The sequence below is a fragment of the Lampetra planeri genome, chromosome 3 (assembly GCF_965212315.1).
Source record: "Lampetra planeri chromosome 3, kcLamPlan1.2.h2, whole genome shotgun sequence".
Lineage (NCBI taxonomy): Eukaryota > Metazoa > Chordata > Hyperoartia > Petromyzontiformes > Petromyzontidae > Lampetra > Lampetra planeri.
In genome coordinates this window covers 4,641,013-4,655,078 of record NC_136109.1, presented here as the reverse complement: position 1 = coordinate 4,655,078, position 14,066 = coordinate 4,641,013, and the positions used below count along the sequence as shown (strand labels likewise).

The 14,066-nt window shown below is 48.8% G+C and overlaps 1 protein-coding gene across 2 annotated transcripts in view; it reads left to right on the top strand.

Moving 5' to 3' along the window:
* LOC144736793 (uncharacterized) overlaps positions 1-14,066 on the top strand; it is an 870,278-nt gene that overhangs the window by 768,872 nt on the left and 87,340 nt on the right. For both annotated transcript variants that reach the window (XM_078619432.1, XM_078619441.1), the window contains one exon: positions 9,694-9,735. In XM_078619432.1, the coding sequence (XP_078475558.1) occupies positions 9,694-9,735 (42 nt within the window). The remainder of the gene's footprint in view (positions 1-9,693; positions 9,736-14,066) is intronic.

The window sequence follows — 14,066 nt, the reverse complement described above, 5'->3', positions numbered from 1 at the left end:
ATGAAGCCAGGCCAAATCCCCCGTTTTCCAGGGGCATTCCCCTTTTGAACGTCGCGCACACCGCTCGTTCCGAGCCTGGGCTTTGGCCGTAGCCATGCGGGCCCCTTCCCGAGCCACAGTGACTCGGCGAACGGTGTCCTGAATATAATCAGGAAGAGGCTTAGCAGGTCCCCTCGCTCCGGTTCCCAACTGCACATTAATCGGCGGTACGTTTTCACCACCATACATATGAAAAAACGGCGAATATCCGGTAGCCGCATGCGGCGTCATCCGGTACGCCGAAAGCACCCCAGGGATATGCAAATCCCAATCCGATTGTTTTTCACTAACCGTATGGCACAACATGGCGGACAAGGTCCGATTTAGCCGTTCAACCATACCATCCGTTTGTGGGTGGTAGGGAGATGTCCGTATTTTTTTTGTTCCAAGAGCCGCACACACCTCCCCTAACAATTTAGATGAAAAATTCCGGCCTTGGTCTGTAAGGAGCCTCTCCGGCGCCCCCTTGTCCATAACATACCCAAATAGAAAGGCGTCTGTGATAGACGCCGCTGACTGGTCAGGCAAAGGCCAGGCCATCGGCCAGCGGGAGAGGTACTCCACCCCTACCAGCAAATATTTATTTCCCCTAGCGGATGGCGGAAAGGGTCCCAAAATATCTAACGCCACCAACTCATTAACTCGAGACACCTGAATAGATTGTATCGGCGGCACGTATGGATGTTTAGGTGGCTTACGGCGGGCACAATCGGGACACGCACGAACGTGCCCGACGACATCCGTCGTCATGCCATACCAATAGTAATCTCGCTGCAGCGTCAATAGGGTCTTCTGCACCCCCAGATGTAAAAGCGTGTCAGAATGCAGAGTTCTAATCAATTCGTACCGCAATGAAGCCGGTACAACCAGACGCCAACGTTCTTGTATCCCTTCCCTCCACATCAGCAACCCATCATGGAGAGCGGTTTCCGGCACACCCCCCGCACACAGTCCCCCACTCCCCTTCACAGGCCGCTTACGTAACGTTAACAACAAAACATCCAACATTTGTTCCCGAATCCACACAGACCTCGGGAGGTGTAAAATGCCATCAGCCGGTCCCCCATCAGCCGGCCCCGGCTCAAGCGGAGCTTCAGGCACTTCGACTGCCAGCGCGACAGGCTGAGGGGGGTGCTGAATCGGGCCACACCTATGCGTCCCCGACGCACACGCGCAAGGGGATCGCTGCGGCATCCTGGAAAGTGCGTCCGCGTTTGCGTGACGCACTCCCTTCCGATGGTGAATTTGGAAGGAAAACTCTTGCAGCGTGTCCAACCACCGTGCCAGCTGGCCGGATGGTTGGTCCATCTTAAGCGCATACTGCAAGGCCGCATGATCCGTGCGAACAATGAACGGACGACCGTACAGATACGGTCGAAATTGGCGGAGAAAAAAAAACAATAGCCAAAAGTTCCCTGCGAGTGACGCAGTAGCGGGTTTCAGCGGGAGACAAAACCCGGCTACCATACGCCACCACGCGTTCCACACCACCTTTGGACTGAGACAACACCGCCCCAATGCCCGTGTCACTCGCGTCCGTATCCAGAATGAAAGGCTGTTCAAAATCCGGATAATCCAACGTCGGCGCCGTAGCCAATAGATCGCGGAGGCCTCGAAATGCCACCTCCTCTGGCGGTCCCCAACCAAATTTATGTCCTTTTCCCGTAAGGAGATGCAAAGGCCTCGCGATCGTAGCAAAATTTGGAACAAACCTCCGATAATATGAGGCGAACCCCAAAAACCGACGCACATCCCCCACTGTGGCAGGGGTTGGCCAGTCCCGGACACACGCAGTTTTGTCCGGATCTGTGGCCACCCCGTCCGCACTGACGATGTGCCCCAAATAACGCACGGAGTGTTGCAGTAGGTGACATTTCTTAGGCTTAAATTTCAAATTAGCAGAACGCATCCTGGTAAACACAGCCTCCAACCGCGATAAATGCTCGTCAAATGTGCGGCTGAAGACAATAATATCGTCTAAATATATCAGACATGTCTCCCACTGCAACCCCGTTAATACCAACTCCATCAACCTCTGAAAAGTGGCAGGGGCCGCATTCAACCCCATCGGAAGACAGTTAAATTGGAATAACCCCTGCGGCGTACGGAAAGCAGTCTTTTCCCGCGAGGACTCGTCAAGGGGGAGCTGCGAGAAGCCCGAAGAGAGATCTAGCGTTGAAAAGAACTTTGCCCCCGACAAGGCATCGAGAGAGTGGTCCATACGCGGCAGGGGGTACGCATCTGCCACCGATACTTTATTTAATTTACGAAAATCTACACAAAATCGCAATTTGCCGTCTTTTTTCTTAACCAAAACAACAGGCGCGCCCCATGGGCTGTTAGACGGAGAAATTATGTCCGCAGCCAACATGTCATCCACTGCCCCTCGAACATGCTCTCGCTCAGCCGGACTCATCCGATGCGAGTTTAACCGAATAGGGGCAGCGTCCCCTGTGTCAATATGATGGTAAAGCAACGAGGTGCGACCCAAGTCCAAATCATCGGAGCTAAACACATCAGAATAGCTCAATAATAATTTACGAATCGCACCATGTTGTTCCCCGGAAAGAGCCGAATTCTCCGCACACAATTCAGCGATCCAGCGATCATCTGCAGCACCGGGGCTCGAAACCCCTCCAACAACACCCCGGCCGGACAGATCATCATGAGCTGTAAACGCAGTAGTGGCATGTGCCACAACGGTACCCGCCGGCACACACACACTTTCGGTACTCGCGTTAAGCACCTGCAAAAACGGTTGCTGGTCTGGCCGGACAATAGTTTGTGCCCCAACTAGCGCCGATCCACCCGTGATGGTGGTGGACGGCGACAACAAAACACCAGTAGCTCCTTGACGACCAGGTACAGGCTTCCGATAACGCAAGGGAATGAGCATCTGTGATCCAGGTGGAATATCAACAGACACTTCAGACAGCGCTTGCACCTGGGCGACAGGAGCAGGTCGCCCCCAGGGTGACGGCAAAAACGCAATTTTACGGCCTTCCGGTAATTCAATGCAGTTCTCGTTAATTCGAATTAGAATGGGCATTTTAGCCAGAAAATCGGTCCCCAACAAACAAGGAACCGCAAGAGACCTCGAAATTAACACAATTCCCGAGGCCGACACTCCCCCGATAGCTATGTTAGCGTCCACCTGGCCCACAATGCCCATGCTACCCCCGTTCGCAGCGACGCAGGAAGCGTAAGCCGGACTCACGGCCTCTGGTGGGATGTTCAAGAGATGGAATATTACATCCGAAATAATGGTCGCGGACGCTCCGGAATCTACCAAAATCCGTACGTCCACCCCTTGTATCGAGCCAGGTACGGTGGACGAACCGGTAGCGGCCGCGACGACCCGCCGAGCCAACTTACGCCACTGCGTTACCGAGTGACAAGGCGCAGTCGATGGCCTCCCGTTATTAACAACACCCGGATCGCATGACAACGGTGATGAGTGAGGTGTCAAGCCTTGCCGGGTGTCTGGTGTGCACCGACTTGCCTGTGCTGGCGAATCCTTCTTTGGAGCGGCCGCTGTCGCGGCCTCCTGCTGGGGCGGACCCGGAACGCGGGCCCAGCAGTCCCTGGCGTAATGGCCCTTACGCCCGCAGCGGAAACAGTCGATGTCATTGCGCCGCGCGGCGGGCACCCCGTCCCGACGCGGCCGTGTCGGCGGCGCAGCCCGCGGCCCCGGCCACGGAGCAGCGGCGGCCGACAGCTCCTGCTGGCTCCTGTCGTCCGCCACATAAACGGCCTTCTTGGGGTCCCAACCCACGGCTCCCCCTTCGACGATGGGCCCCCCCGTCCACGCCGTTACTTGCTTCCACCGGCGCAGGTTAAACTGGGCATCCAGACATTTAGCCGCAGCCCGGGATGTGAGCTTCTCGTGACCACACACCGGCATAGGAATGCCGAGATCCCGGGACAGCTCCAGCATCTTCCCCAGGATGAGAGGTTCCAGCAGGTCAGGCTCCGTCTCCGGGTATGCAGCCATAGCCAGCTCCAGTACCGCGCCCCTATACGCCACCGGAGACTCCTCAGTTGCTCGTTGTCGTTGAACAAACCGGCGATGAGCATCATCCGGCGGCTCGTAAGCGTCAGCCATTTCGTCGAACACACCTCGCAATGTTTTCTTCTTCGCGGCTTTTATAGAGCGAAAGAATCTAACGGACTCGTCATCAAGAAGAGTCGGTAGAACTTCTAACGCCTCGGCTTCAGCCCACCTCGCCGAGCGTACCGCTGCCAAAAATCTGCAGGCGAACGCACTCCAATCGCCCCCGATTGAGAACTCCTTGACAGTCGTTAGGTGACGACTGCGACTCCTTGGCGCGCTCCCTCCAGCCTCTGACTCATCCGGTGGCATGTTCAACATGGCGTCGCAACGTGGTGTCGACAAGATGGCGGCCTTCCGTTGCGGAGGGCCCAAAATGGCGGCTTCCCGCCTTTCGTCGTGCGCCACGGCCAAGATGGCGTCTTCGTGCCGCGTGGCCGATGGCGTCGACAGCGAAGACACCCGGGCTCCTGCGGACCACCAACATCTCCTTCCGACGCCGCCCTCGGCGTGACGAGCTCACACAACTGTGCCAGTACGTTCCTGAGAGTTTCCAGTTGCTCCGCCATCTGACTCCATCTTAAATCCGCATCCTTTGGTGCAGACGGGTCCGCCGACGCGGCGACATCTTGGACCCCCGGACCCGCACTCGTCCCAGCACGGATCTCCTCCTCTGCCGGAGTCAGGTCCACCCCAGGAGGAAGGTCATCGTCGTCGGAAGATGAAGCCGATGCCGGAGACGGAATATTATTTTTTCTCAGTTGTTTAGCTATGCCGTTACACTTTGACACCAGTGTAATAAAAGACTCGGATGCTTCTCTGCTTCTGTGTCCTTTATTTGGGTTCGAACTCTTTTCCCTCACGGCACTCCCCTATATACTCTTCGCTCTACAGCCCCAGGCTGCTATCGCTCACGTAGCCCACTTCTCTCCTAGCAGACCCGCTGCTGTCTCCTCGGGCAGACCTCTGCTGCCCAACTCCCCCTTTGCAGACCCGCTGCTCTTGCAGCCTCCTTGCTGCTCCTGCTGCCCCGGGGGTCGATCACCGTTGGCCGACGGTGCCGAACCTCGTGCTCTGTGTGTGTGGCGATCTCGCCACTCTCTCTCTCTCTCTCACCCTCCGCCCTGCATGGCCTCACACTTTCCCAGTCCCCGATCACTCCCTTCTCCTTCCGGTTTCTCCCCTTATAGACCCGAACCCTCTCCCCCACGTGACGTAACTCCTCCCCCCATGACGTCACTTCCGGGAGGTCGTTTACGCCCGCATTACATCTGTTTCAAAATTCATCTGTCCCCTCTCCTACCTCCACTGTGTCTGACCTACTTCCCTTCCTCCCTCTCTCTCCCTGTTGCTCTCTCACCTCTCACCCTCACTTTTTTCCCACTTCTCCCTTTCCTCTCTCAATCTCTCATGCCTCTCCTTCTTAATTTCGCCCACTCTTGTCACTTTTCCTCACTCTCCTCTTTCCTGATTTGAAGCTTTCGTGACTGCAGGAATCCATACTCTTTGGTTCTTTCGGTAAAGTCACGTAGGTCGAAAAAATAATAGATAACGACGTTTCGATCGCATCAGGTGGAACAAATACAGCAGGAAAACTTATGTGGCAGGAGAAATATAGCGAGAGAGCTTCCGCGACAAGAGGTTAGGGGGAGAGAGAGGGGGTGGGCAGAGAATGGGGCTGTGAAGCTGCACGTAAAGTGGGGCTGTGGAGCTACGCGTGAGACAAAGGGGGAGAGAGCTGCAGCAAGATCGGCGGCCAGGGGAGAGAGAGGGGGGCAGAGAGAGAGGCTGTGTTAGTGAATGTAAACCAGAGAGTCGAGAATAGCTGCTAATATCGGCAGGCAGGAAGGGGACATCACAACCAGTTATGACCTAAACCGGTTAATAACGTCCTTGCAATGATTGCTCAGTTTGTACCCATCTTCTCGGTTGAAATTGTGTCTGTGTTTATATATCTGGATGGCTTCATGGACAAATCTTTGATGGTAGCCCGAAGGTTTGCAGAGTACCTTGGTCTCGGAAAAAAACAATATTGTGTGAGCCCACCGCGTTAAAACAATAATCAGCCACGGCAGAGGTATTGGTATTGCTGTGTTTCAAATATGCCTTGTGTTCGCGAATACGATCTGAGACATGTCGTTTCGTTCCCCCAATGGAACTGCTGCCACAGACACAACTTAGTTTGTAGACACCAGGGTATTGCATATCAGCAATCACATCCTTCACAGATGGCATCAAATAACAGATTTTGTGTACTGTGTTGAATCGAACCTGGATCTTGTGTTTGTTCAGGATTTTGGAAATATTTTTGGTAACACCTACTATGTATGGCAAGGTGATGGTTTTGATTGGGTCCTCAGATGGTTCCCTCCCCATAGTTGGGGATACAGCCTTGCGGATTGTGCGGTCTGAATATCCATTCATCTTGAGGGCTTGGTGTACGTGCTCAAGCTCACTGGCTAGGTGGTGCTGGTCGGAGATGCAACGGGCCCTATGGTGTAGTGTTTTGATGAGGGGATTCTTCTGGGCTGGATGGTGGTGAGAATCATGCTTTAGATAGGAATCAGCATTGGTGGCTTTCCTGTAGACAGTGTCCCAAAGAGCCATCGGATCTCTTCTAGATCAAAACATCTACTTCCATGGTTAATTTGATGGATGGGTATATGGAATTGATGTGGTTGAAAAATTGGTTCAGTGTTGGTTGGCCATGTGGCCAGATGACGAACGTGTCATCTATGTATTTCTTCCACAAGGAAGGACGTAGGGTGGATGTTAGGATGGCGTCTGTTTCAAATTTCTCCATGAAAACATTTGCTACCACTGGCGATTGGGGAGAACCCATAGGGGCACCATCATTTTATTTGTAGAATGTACCATTCCAGCTGAAGTAAGTGTTGGTACGGCAGTGCCTCACCAAAGTTGGTACATCAGAATTCATTCCCTGTTGGACGAAATCTTAAATGATTGCAATGGTGTCAGGTACAGGTACCTTGGTGAACAGAGAGACTACATCGAAACTGACAAGCAAGGATAAGCGATTTGAACTTGCTCAATTGAAGAAGAGAGATGATATTGTCATCCTCTCAGCCGACAAGGGCAATGCTGCTGTCATTATGGATAAAACCACATACAACAAAATCCAGGACCTCTTAATGATGGCAGTTACACCAAAATCAACACAGATCCTACCAATCGCCTGGCTACAAAAACCAACAATATCATCACTAATTCGACTTCTCTAATCGAACCAATGATGCAGCTCTCCCTAAAACCTTCGGCTGCTAGACCACCCAGATTCTATGGTCTTCCAAAAGTCCATAAGGAAGGTACTCCACTTCGTCCCATCGTTTAAACCATCAACTCACCTACCTACAAACTGGCCCGATTTCTGTCTGAGACCTTGCGTCCATTCACGGGCAAGAATACCTCAGCAGTACTTAACTCAGCTCACTTGGTTTCTCTAATCAAGGACATCTCACTGTCTCCAGATGATTTGCTTGTCAGCTTTGATGTAGTCTCTCTGTTCACCAAGATTCCTGTACCTGACACCTTAGCAATCATTGAAGACTTGGTCCAACATGGACTGAATCCTGATGTACCAAATTGGGTGAGGCACTGCCTTGCCAACACTTAGTTCACCTGGAATGGTACATTCTACAAAAAAAATGAAAGTAACCCCATGGGCTCCCCTATTCACCAGTGGTAGCGAATGTTTTCATGGAGAAATTTGAAACAGATGTCATCCATCCACATACGTCCTTTCGTGTGGAAGCGATACGTAGATGACACTTTCGTCATTTGGCCACATGGCCTGCTAGCACTGAACCAATTTCTCAACCACATCAATTCCATACACCCGTCCATCAAATTCACCATGGAGGTGGCGAATGATGGTAAGCTACCATTCCTGGGTGTTTTGATTGAGAAGAGGCCTGATGGCTCGTTGGAACATTCTGTCTACAGGAAAGCCACCCACACGGATTCCTATATAAAGCCTGATTCCCACCACCACCTGGCCCAGAAGAATTCCCTCATCAAAACAATACACCATAGGGCCCACTGCATTTCTGACCAACACCACCTTGCCAGTGAACTGGAGCACGTACACCAAGCCCTCAAGGTGAATGGATACTCGGACCACACTATTCGCAAGGCTGTTTCTCTAACCATGGACAAACAACCATCTGAGAATCCAATTAAAACCATCACTTTATCAGGTGTTACCAAAAATATTTCCAAAATCTTAAACAAACACAAGATCCACATCCGATTCAATACAGTACACAAAATCTGTGATCTGATCCCATCTGTGAAGGAGGTCATTCCTGACATGCAATACCCTGGAGTCTACAAACTGAGTTGTACCTGTGGTAGCAGTTACATTGGGGAAACGAAACGACATGTCTCGGACCGGGTTCACGAACACAAGGCAGATCTGAAACACGGCAGAACCAATACCTGTGTCGTAGCTGACCATTGTTATAACGCGGTGGGCTCGCACGATATTGTTTTTTCCGAGACCAAGGTACTCTGCAAACCTTCGGGCTACCATCAAAGATTTGTCCATGAAGCTATCCAGATATATCAACATAGAGACAACTTCAACCGAGAAGATGGGTATAAGCTGAGCAACCATTGGAAAGACGTAATTAACCAGGTTGGTCCGAATTCGCTGTGATAATTCCATCCTGCCCTCTCACAGCCCAGTAGACAGCGATGCTGCTTCTACTCCTCTCACAACCCAGCAGCCAGCGCTGCTGCTTCTGTTCCTCTCACAGCCCAGCAGACAGCGCTGTTGCTTCTGCTCCTCTCACAGCGCAGTAGACAACGCGGCCGCTTTTGTTCCCATTAACACTCCTACGGGCTCGTTGTACACCCACGTTGTTCTTATGCGGTGATGTAAGTTCATTAACGTTAACATGCCACTCTCTTTCCCTATGCTCTTTCTACATATTCGCCCTCTCTCTTCCGAGCCGTTCTTATGCAATGATGGAAGCTCATTAACTTTGCACTATAATCCAAATTGCTAATAACTTATTTCCCTAAGCTCTTTCTACATATTCTCTCTCTCTTCCAAGCCGTTCTTATGTGATGACGGAAGCTCATTAACTTTGCACTATAATCCAAATTGCTAATAACTTATTTCCCTAAGCTCTTTCTACATATTCTCTCTCTACTGAGCCGTTCTTGTGCACTCATTAACGTTGCACTATAATCCCCCATTAACACTGCTACGGGACTCGTTTACACCCACGATGTTCTTATGCGGTGATATAAACTCATTCCTTTAACTCAAAACATATATAACCCCTTGTTGGTAACAGCTCTCTTGCTATTTTCGCCTGAAGACGAACGCTTGCGTTGCGTTCGATACGTCGTGATTCATTTTTTTTTATACCTACGTGACTTTACCAAGAGAAAAAAAGAGTATGGATTCCTCCAGTTACGAAAGCTTCAAATCAATATTTTATCTTATACATATAAACAGTATACATAGTTATTTTTTTTACTTAAATGTATGTTTCTTAAATCTAAACTTTTAAAGGTGAATATTTTCATTGACAAATGTATAAACTATTTTGTTTTTGTTAACTTTATTTCAGCTGCTGAAAAGTATTCTAACAATGCAGTCAAATAACCTGCAGGTAAGCTTACTACATCATGTATACAATTCATGTCGCATTGATGATTATTTTTTGCTGGATAAGGCCATTGAATGTGTATTTAAATCTAAAAGTTGCTATCATCTTGCAGTCAGATCCTAATATTGCCACGAATTTCTACTACCACAGAGCAATAGTAGACTAGTGGTTTCATTAAAAAAATCCTTCCTTGCCTTGCTTAAGTGGAGTGTGCATAAATGGGAGTAGAATAAGACAAGAGGGGATAAGTAGTTAGGGTTGAGTCCATGAAGAATATTATACAAGGTGAGTGCGATCGGGAGATTGATCTGGGGTTAGATTGAGAGCCACCATTGGGTGCCACGGTGGCAGGAAGTTAACTCCCTCACCTGTGATGCAAGAGGTCATGGGTTTTATTCGGACCCTGACACCTATATATTTTGAGTTTGCATGTTCTCCCTGTGGTCATGTGGATTTTTCTATGGGTCCCCAGTTTTTCCCTATACATTTAGAATCATGCGTTTAGAATATATGGCTGCTATACATTTCCACTTGATAAACCACTTCCTTGAGCATTTGTGGCCAGGTCACTTCTGAAAAAGAGCTATATAGCTCAGTGGGCCTTACCTTGTAAAATAAAAAATAGTTTGAACTTTTTAGGATTGGGGTATTGGTGCAATATCAGAAGCAGAATCTTTATTCATACTGGAGATATCTGATGAGCTATGAAGCTTTTTTTCACAGAGGTCCAGTAGTTACAAACATTCCAAAAAATGATTGGAGTGCAAAGTATAGGAATGGTAAGCAAATACATTTTGACATAAACTTTCGTGACTGCAGGAATTCATATTTTTGTTTCTTTCAGTAAAGTGACGTAGATAGACAATAAAAAAATATATTTTTTAATAAAAGCAAAAAACCCACGACATTTCAATTGCAATACAAGCGGTCTTCATCAGGTGGAGAGAAAAGAGAGGGCAAGCCTCCAAATGCAACTGCTTATAAGGGCTTAAAAAGTGAGTGGGCGGGGGACGAGAGTTGTGAAGCAGCAGCAAGGAATGCTGTGTGGCATACACAGCATGGGCGGGGCAGCCAGTGCTAATGTAGGAATAAAGCGCGAGAAGTAGGAGTAAAGCGCGAGATAGAGGTGGAGCTGAATGCGAGGGGCGCAGTCCAAGTGTGTTAGACAATTGGGGGAGGGAGGGGTAGAGATTGGGGAGAGAGGGGGGGGAGAGAGGGGGGGTAGAGATAGGGGGAGGGAGGGGGAGTAAAGCGTGAGATAGAGGTGCAGCTGACGGCGAAGGGCACATTCGAAGTGTGTTAGACAATGGGGGGAGGAAGGGGGTAGAGATAGGGGGAGAGAGGGGGGGGTAGAGATAGGGGGAGAAAGGAGGAGTAAAGCACGAAATAGAGGTGGAGCTTAAGACGAGGGGCACATTCGAAGTGTGTTAGACAATGGGGGGAGGAAGGGGGTAGAGATAGGGGGAGAAAGAGGGGGGGTTAGAGATAGGGGGAGAGAGGGGGGTACAGTTGGGGGGGGGGGGGAATTGCACCTCGCTACACACATCCACACTGCTGACGGTAGAGGTTGACAAGAAAACACAAATCAAGTCATGACCCAAAGTTGTTGATGACATCTTTCCAATGATTGCTGAGTTTATAACCGTCGTCTCGGTTGAAATTGTGCCTGTGTCTGCATATCTGGATGGCGTCGTGAACGAATCTTTGTTGATAGCTAGTTGGCTTGCAAAGTACCATCATCTTAGATAAATCAATTTCATGTGAGCCAGCTGCATTCAAGTAATGATCAGCCACGGCAGATGTATTGGTCCTGCCATGTTTCAGATCTGCCTTTCTGGTCTGAGACATGTCATTTAGTTTGCCCAATGTAACTGCTGCCGCAGATACAGCTTAATCTTAATTTTGGAGCTTTCGTGACTGCAGGAATTATTCTTTGTTTCTTTCGGTTAAGTCACGTCTAAAGATAAAATAATAAATTAAAATAAAATAACAGCGACGTTTCGATTACAATACAAGCAATCGTCATCAGGCATAAAATAAATAGCAACAAAAATCTAACTAGAAAACTATAGACAGACATACAAGCAGACAGACATCAACGGCACACAGAGAGAGGACACACATCGGCACAAAGAGAGAGGGGCCACCCCTGTGACGGTCCCTTAAACATAGAGATGGGGGGCGGGGACGGAGAGAGGGAGGGGGCAGAGAAAACCAGCACATCAATGAGTGTACGGCAACGTACCGCTGCTGCAAACAAGATGACGACGTGACACGGGCACGCAAGCTTGAAAGCTAGGAGAAAGGCACACGAAAATTAAATAACCTAGCAAAATATCGAAATGTGATGTAATACAACACAGAGAGTCGGTTAACACACAATTAACGCATAGCCTGGTTGATTACGTATCCCAAAGATTGCTAAGTTAGAATTTTAAGTGTGAAAGTTCCAAAGAGGGGACACAGGCAGAGAGAACATAGCCAGAGAGAGAAAAGGATAAGCTTAAAACTTCCCCGTAGAAGTGGTTCAATCTTAATTTTGGAGCTTTCGTGACTGCAGGAATTATTCTTTGTTTCTTTCGGTTAAGTCACGTCTAAAGATAAAATAATAAATTAAAATAAAATAATAGCGACGTTTCGATTACAACACAAGCAATCGTCATCAGGCATAAAAGAAATAGCAACAAAAATCTAACTAGAAAACTATAGACAGACATACAAGCAGACAGACATCAACGGCACACAGAGAGAGGACACACATCGGCACAAAGAGAGAGGGGCCACCCCTGTGACGGTCCCTTAAACATAGAGATGGGGGGCGGGGACGGAGAGAGGGAGGGGGCAGAGAAAACCAGCACATCAATGAGTGTACGGCAACGTACCGCTGCTGCAAACAAGATGACGACGTGACACGGGCACGCAAGCTTGGAAGCTAGGAGAAAGGCACACGAAAATTAAATAACCTAGCAAAATATCGAAATGTGATGTAATACAACACAGAGAGTCGGTTAACACACAATTAACGCATAGCCTGGTTGATTACGTATCCCAAAGATTGCTAAGTTAGAATTTTAAGTGTGAAAGTTCCAAAGAGGGGACACAGGCAGAGAGAACACATAGCCAGAGAGAGAAAAGGATAAGCTTAAAACTTCCCCGTAGAAGTGGTTCAATCTTAATTTTGGAGCTTTCGTGACTGCAGGAATTATTCTTTGTTTCTTTCGGTTAAGTCACGTCTAAAGATAAAATAATAAATTAAAATAAAATAATAGCGACGTTTCGATTACAACACAAGCAATCGTCATCAGGCATAAAATAAATAGCAACAAAAATCTAACTAGAAAACTATAGACAGACATACAAGCAGACAGACATCAACGGCACACAGAGAGAGGACACACATCGGCACAAAGAGAGAGGGGGGCCACCCCTGTGACGGTCCCTTAAACATAGAGATTGGGGGCGGGGACGGAGAGAGGGAGGGGGTAGAGAAAACCAGCACATCAATGAGTGTACGGCAACGTACCGCTGCTGCAAACAAGATGACGACGTGACACGGGCACGCAAGCTTGAAAGCTAGGAGAAAGGCACACGAAAATTAAATAACCTAGCAAAATATCGAAATGTGATGTAATACAACACAGAGAGTCGGTTAACACACAATTAACGCATAGCCTGGTTGATTACGTATCCCAAAGATTGCTAAGTTAGAATTTTAAGTGTGAAAGTTCCAAAGAGGGGACACAGGCAGAGAGAACATAGCCAGAGAGAGAAAAGGATAAGCTTAAAACTTCCCCGTAGAAGTGGTTCAATCTTAATTTTGGAGCTTTCGTGACTGCAGGAATTATTCTTTATTTCTTTCGGTTAAGTCACGTCTAAAGATAAAATAATAAATTAAAATAAAATAATAGCGACGTTTCGATTACAACACAAGCAATCGTCATCAGGCATAAAAGAAATAGCAACAAAAATCTAACTAGAAAACTATAGACAGACATACAAGCAGACAGACATCAACGGCACACAGAGAGAGGACACACATCGGCACAAAGAGAGAGGGGCCACCCCTGTGACGGTCCCTTAAACATAGAGATGGGGGGCGGGGACGGAGAGAGGGAGGGGGCAGAGAAAACCAGCACATCAATGAGTGTACGGCAACGTACCGCTGCTGCAAACAAGATGACGACGTGACACGGGCACGCAAGCTTGAAAGCTAGGAGAAAGGCACACGAAATTTAAATAACCTAGCAAAATATCCCCGCCCCCCATCTCTATGTTTAAGGGACCGTCACAGGGTTGGCCCCTCTCTCTTTGTGCCGATGTGTGTCCTCTCTCTG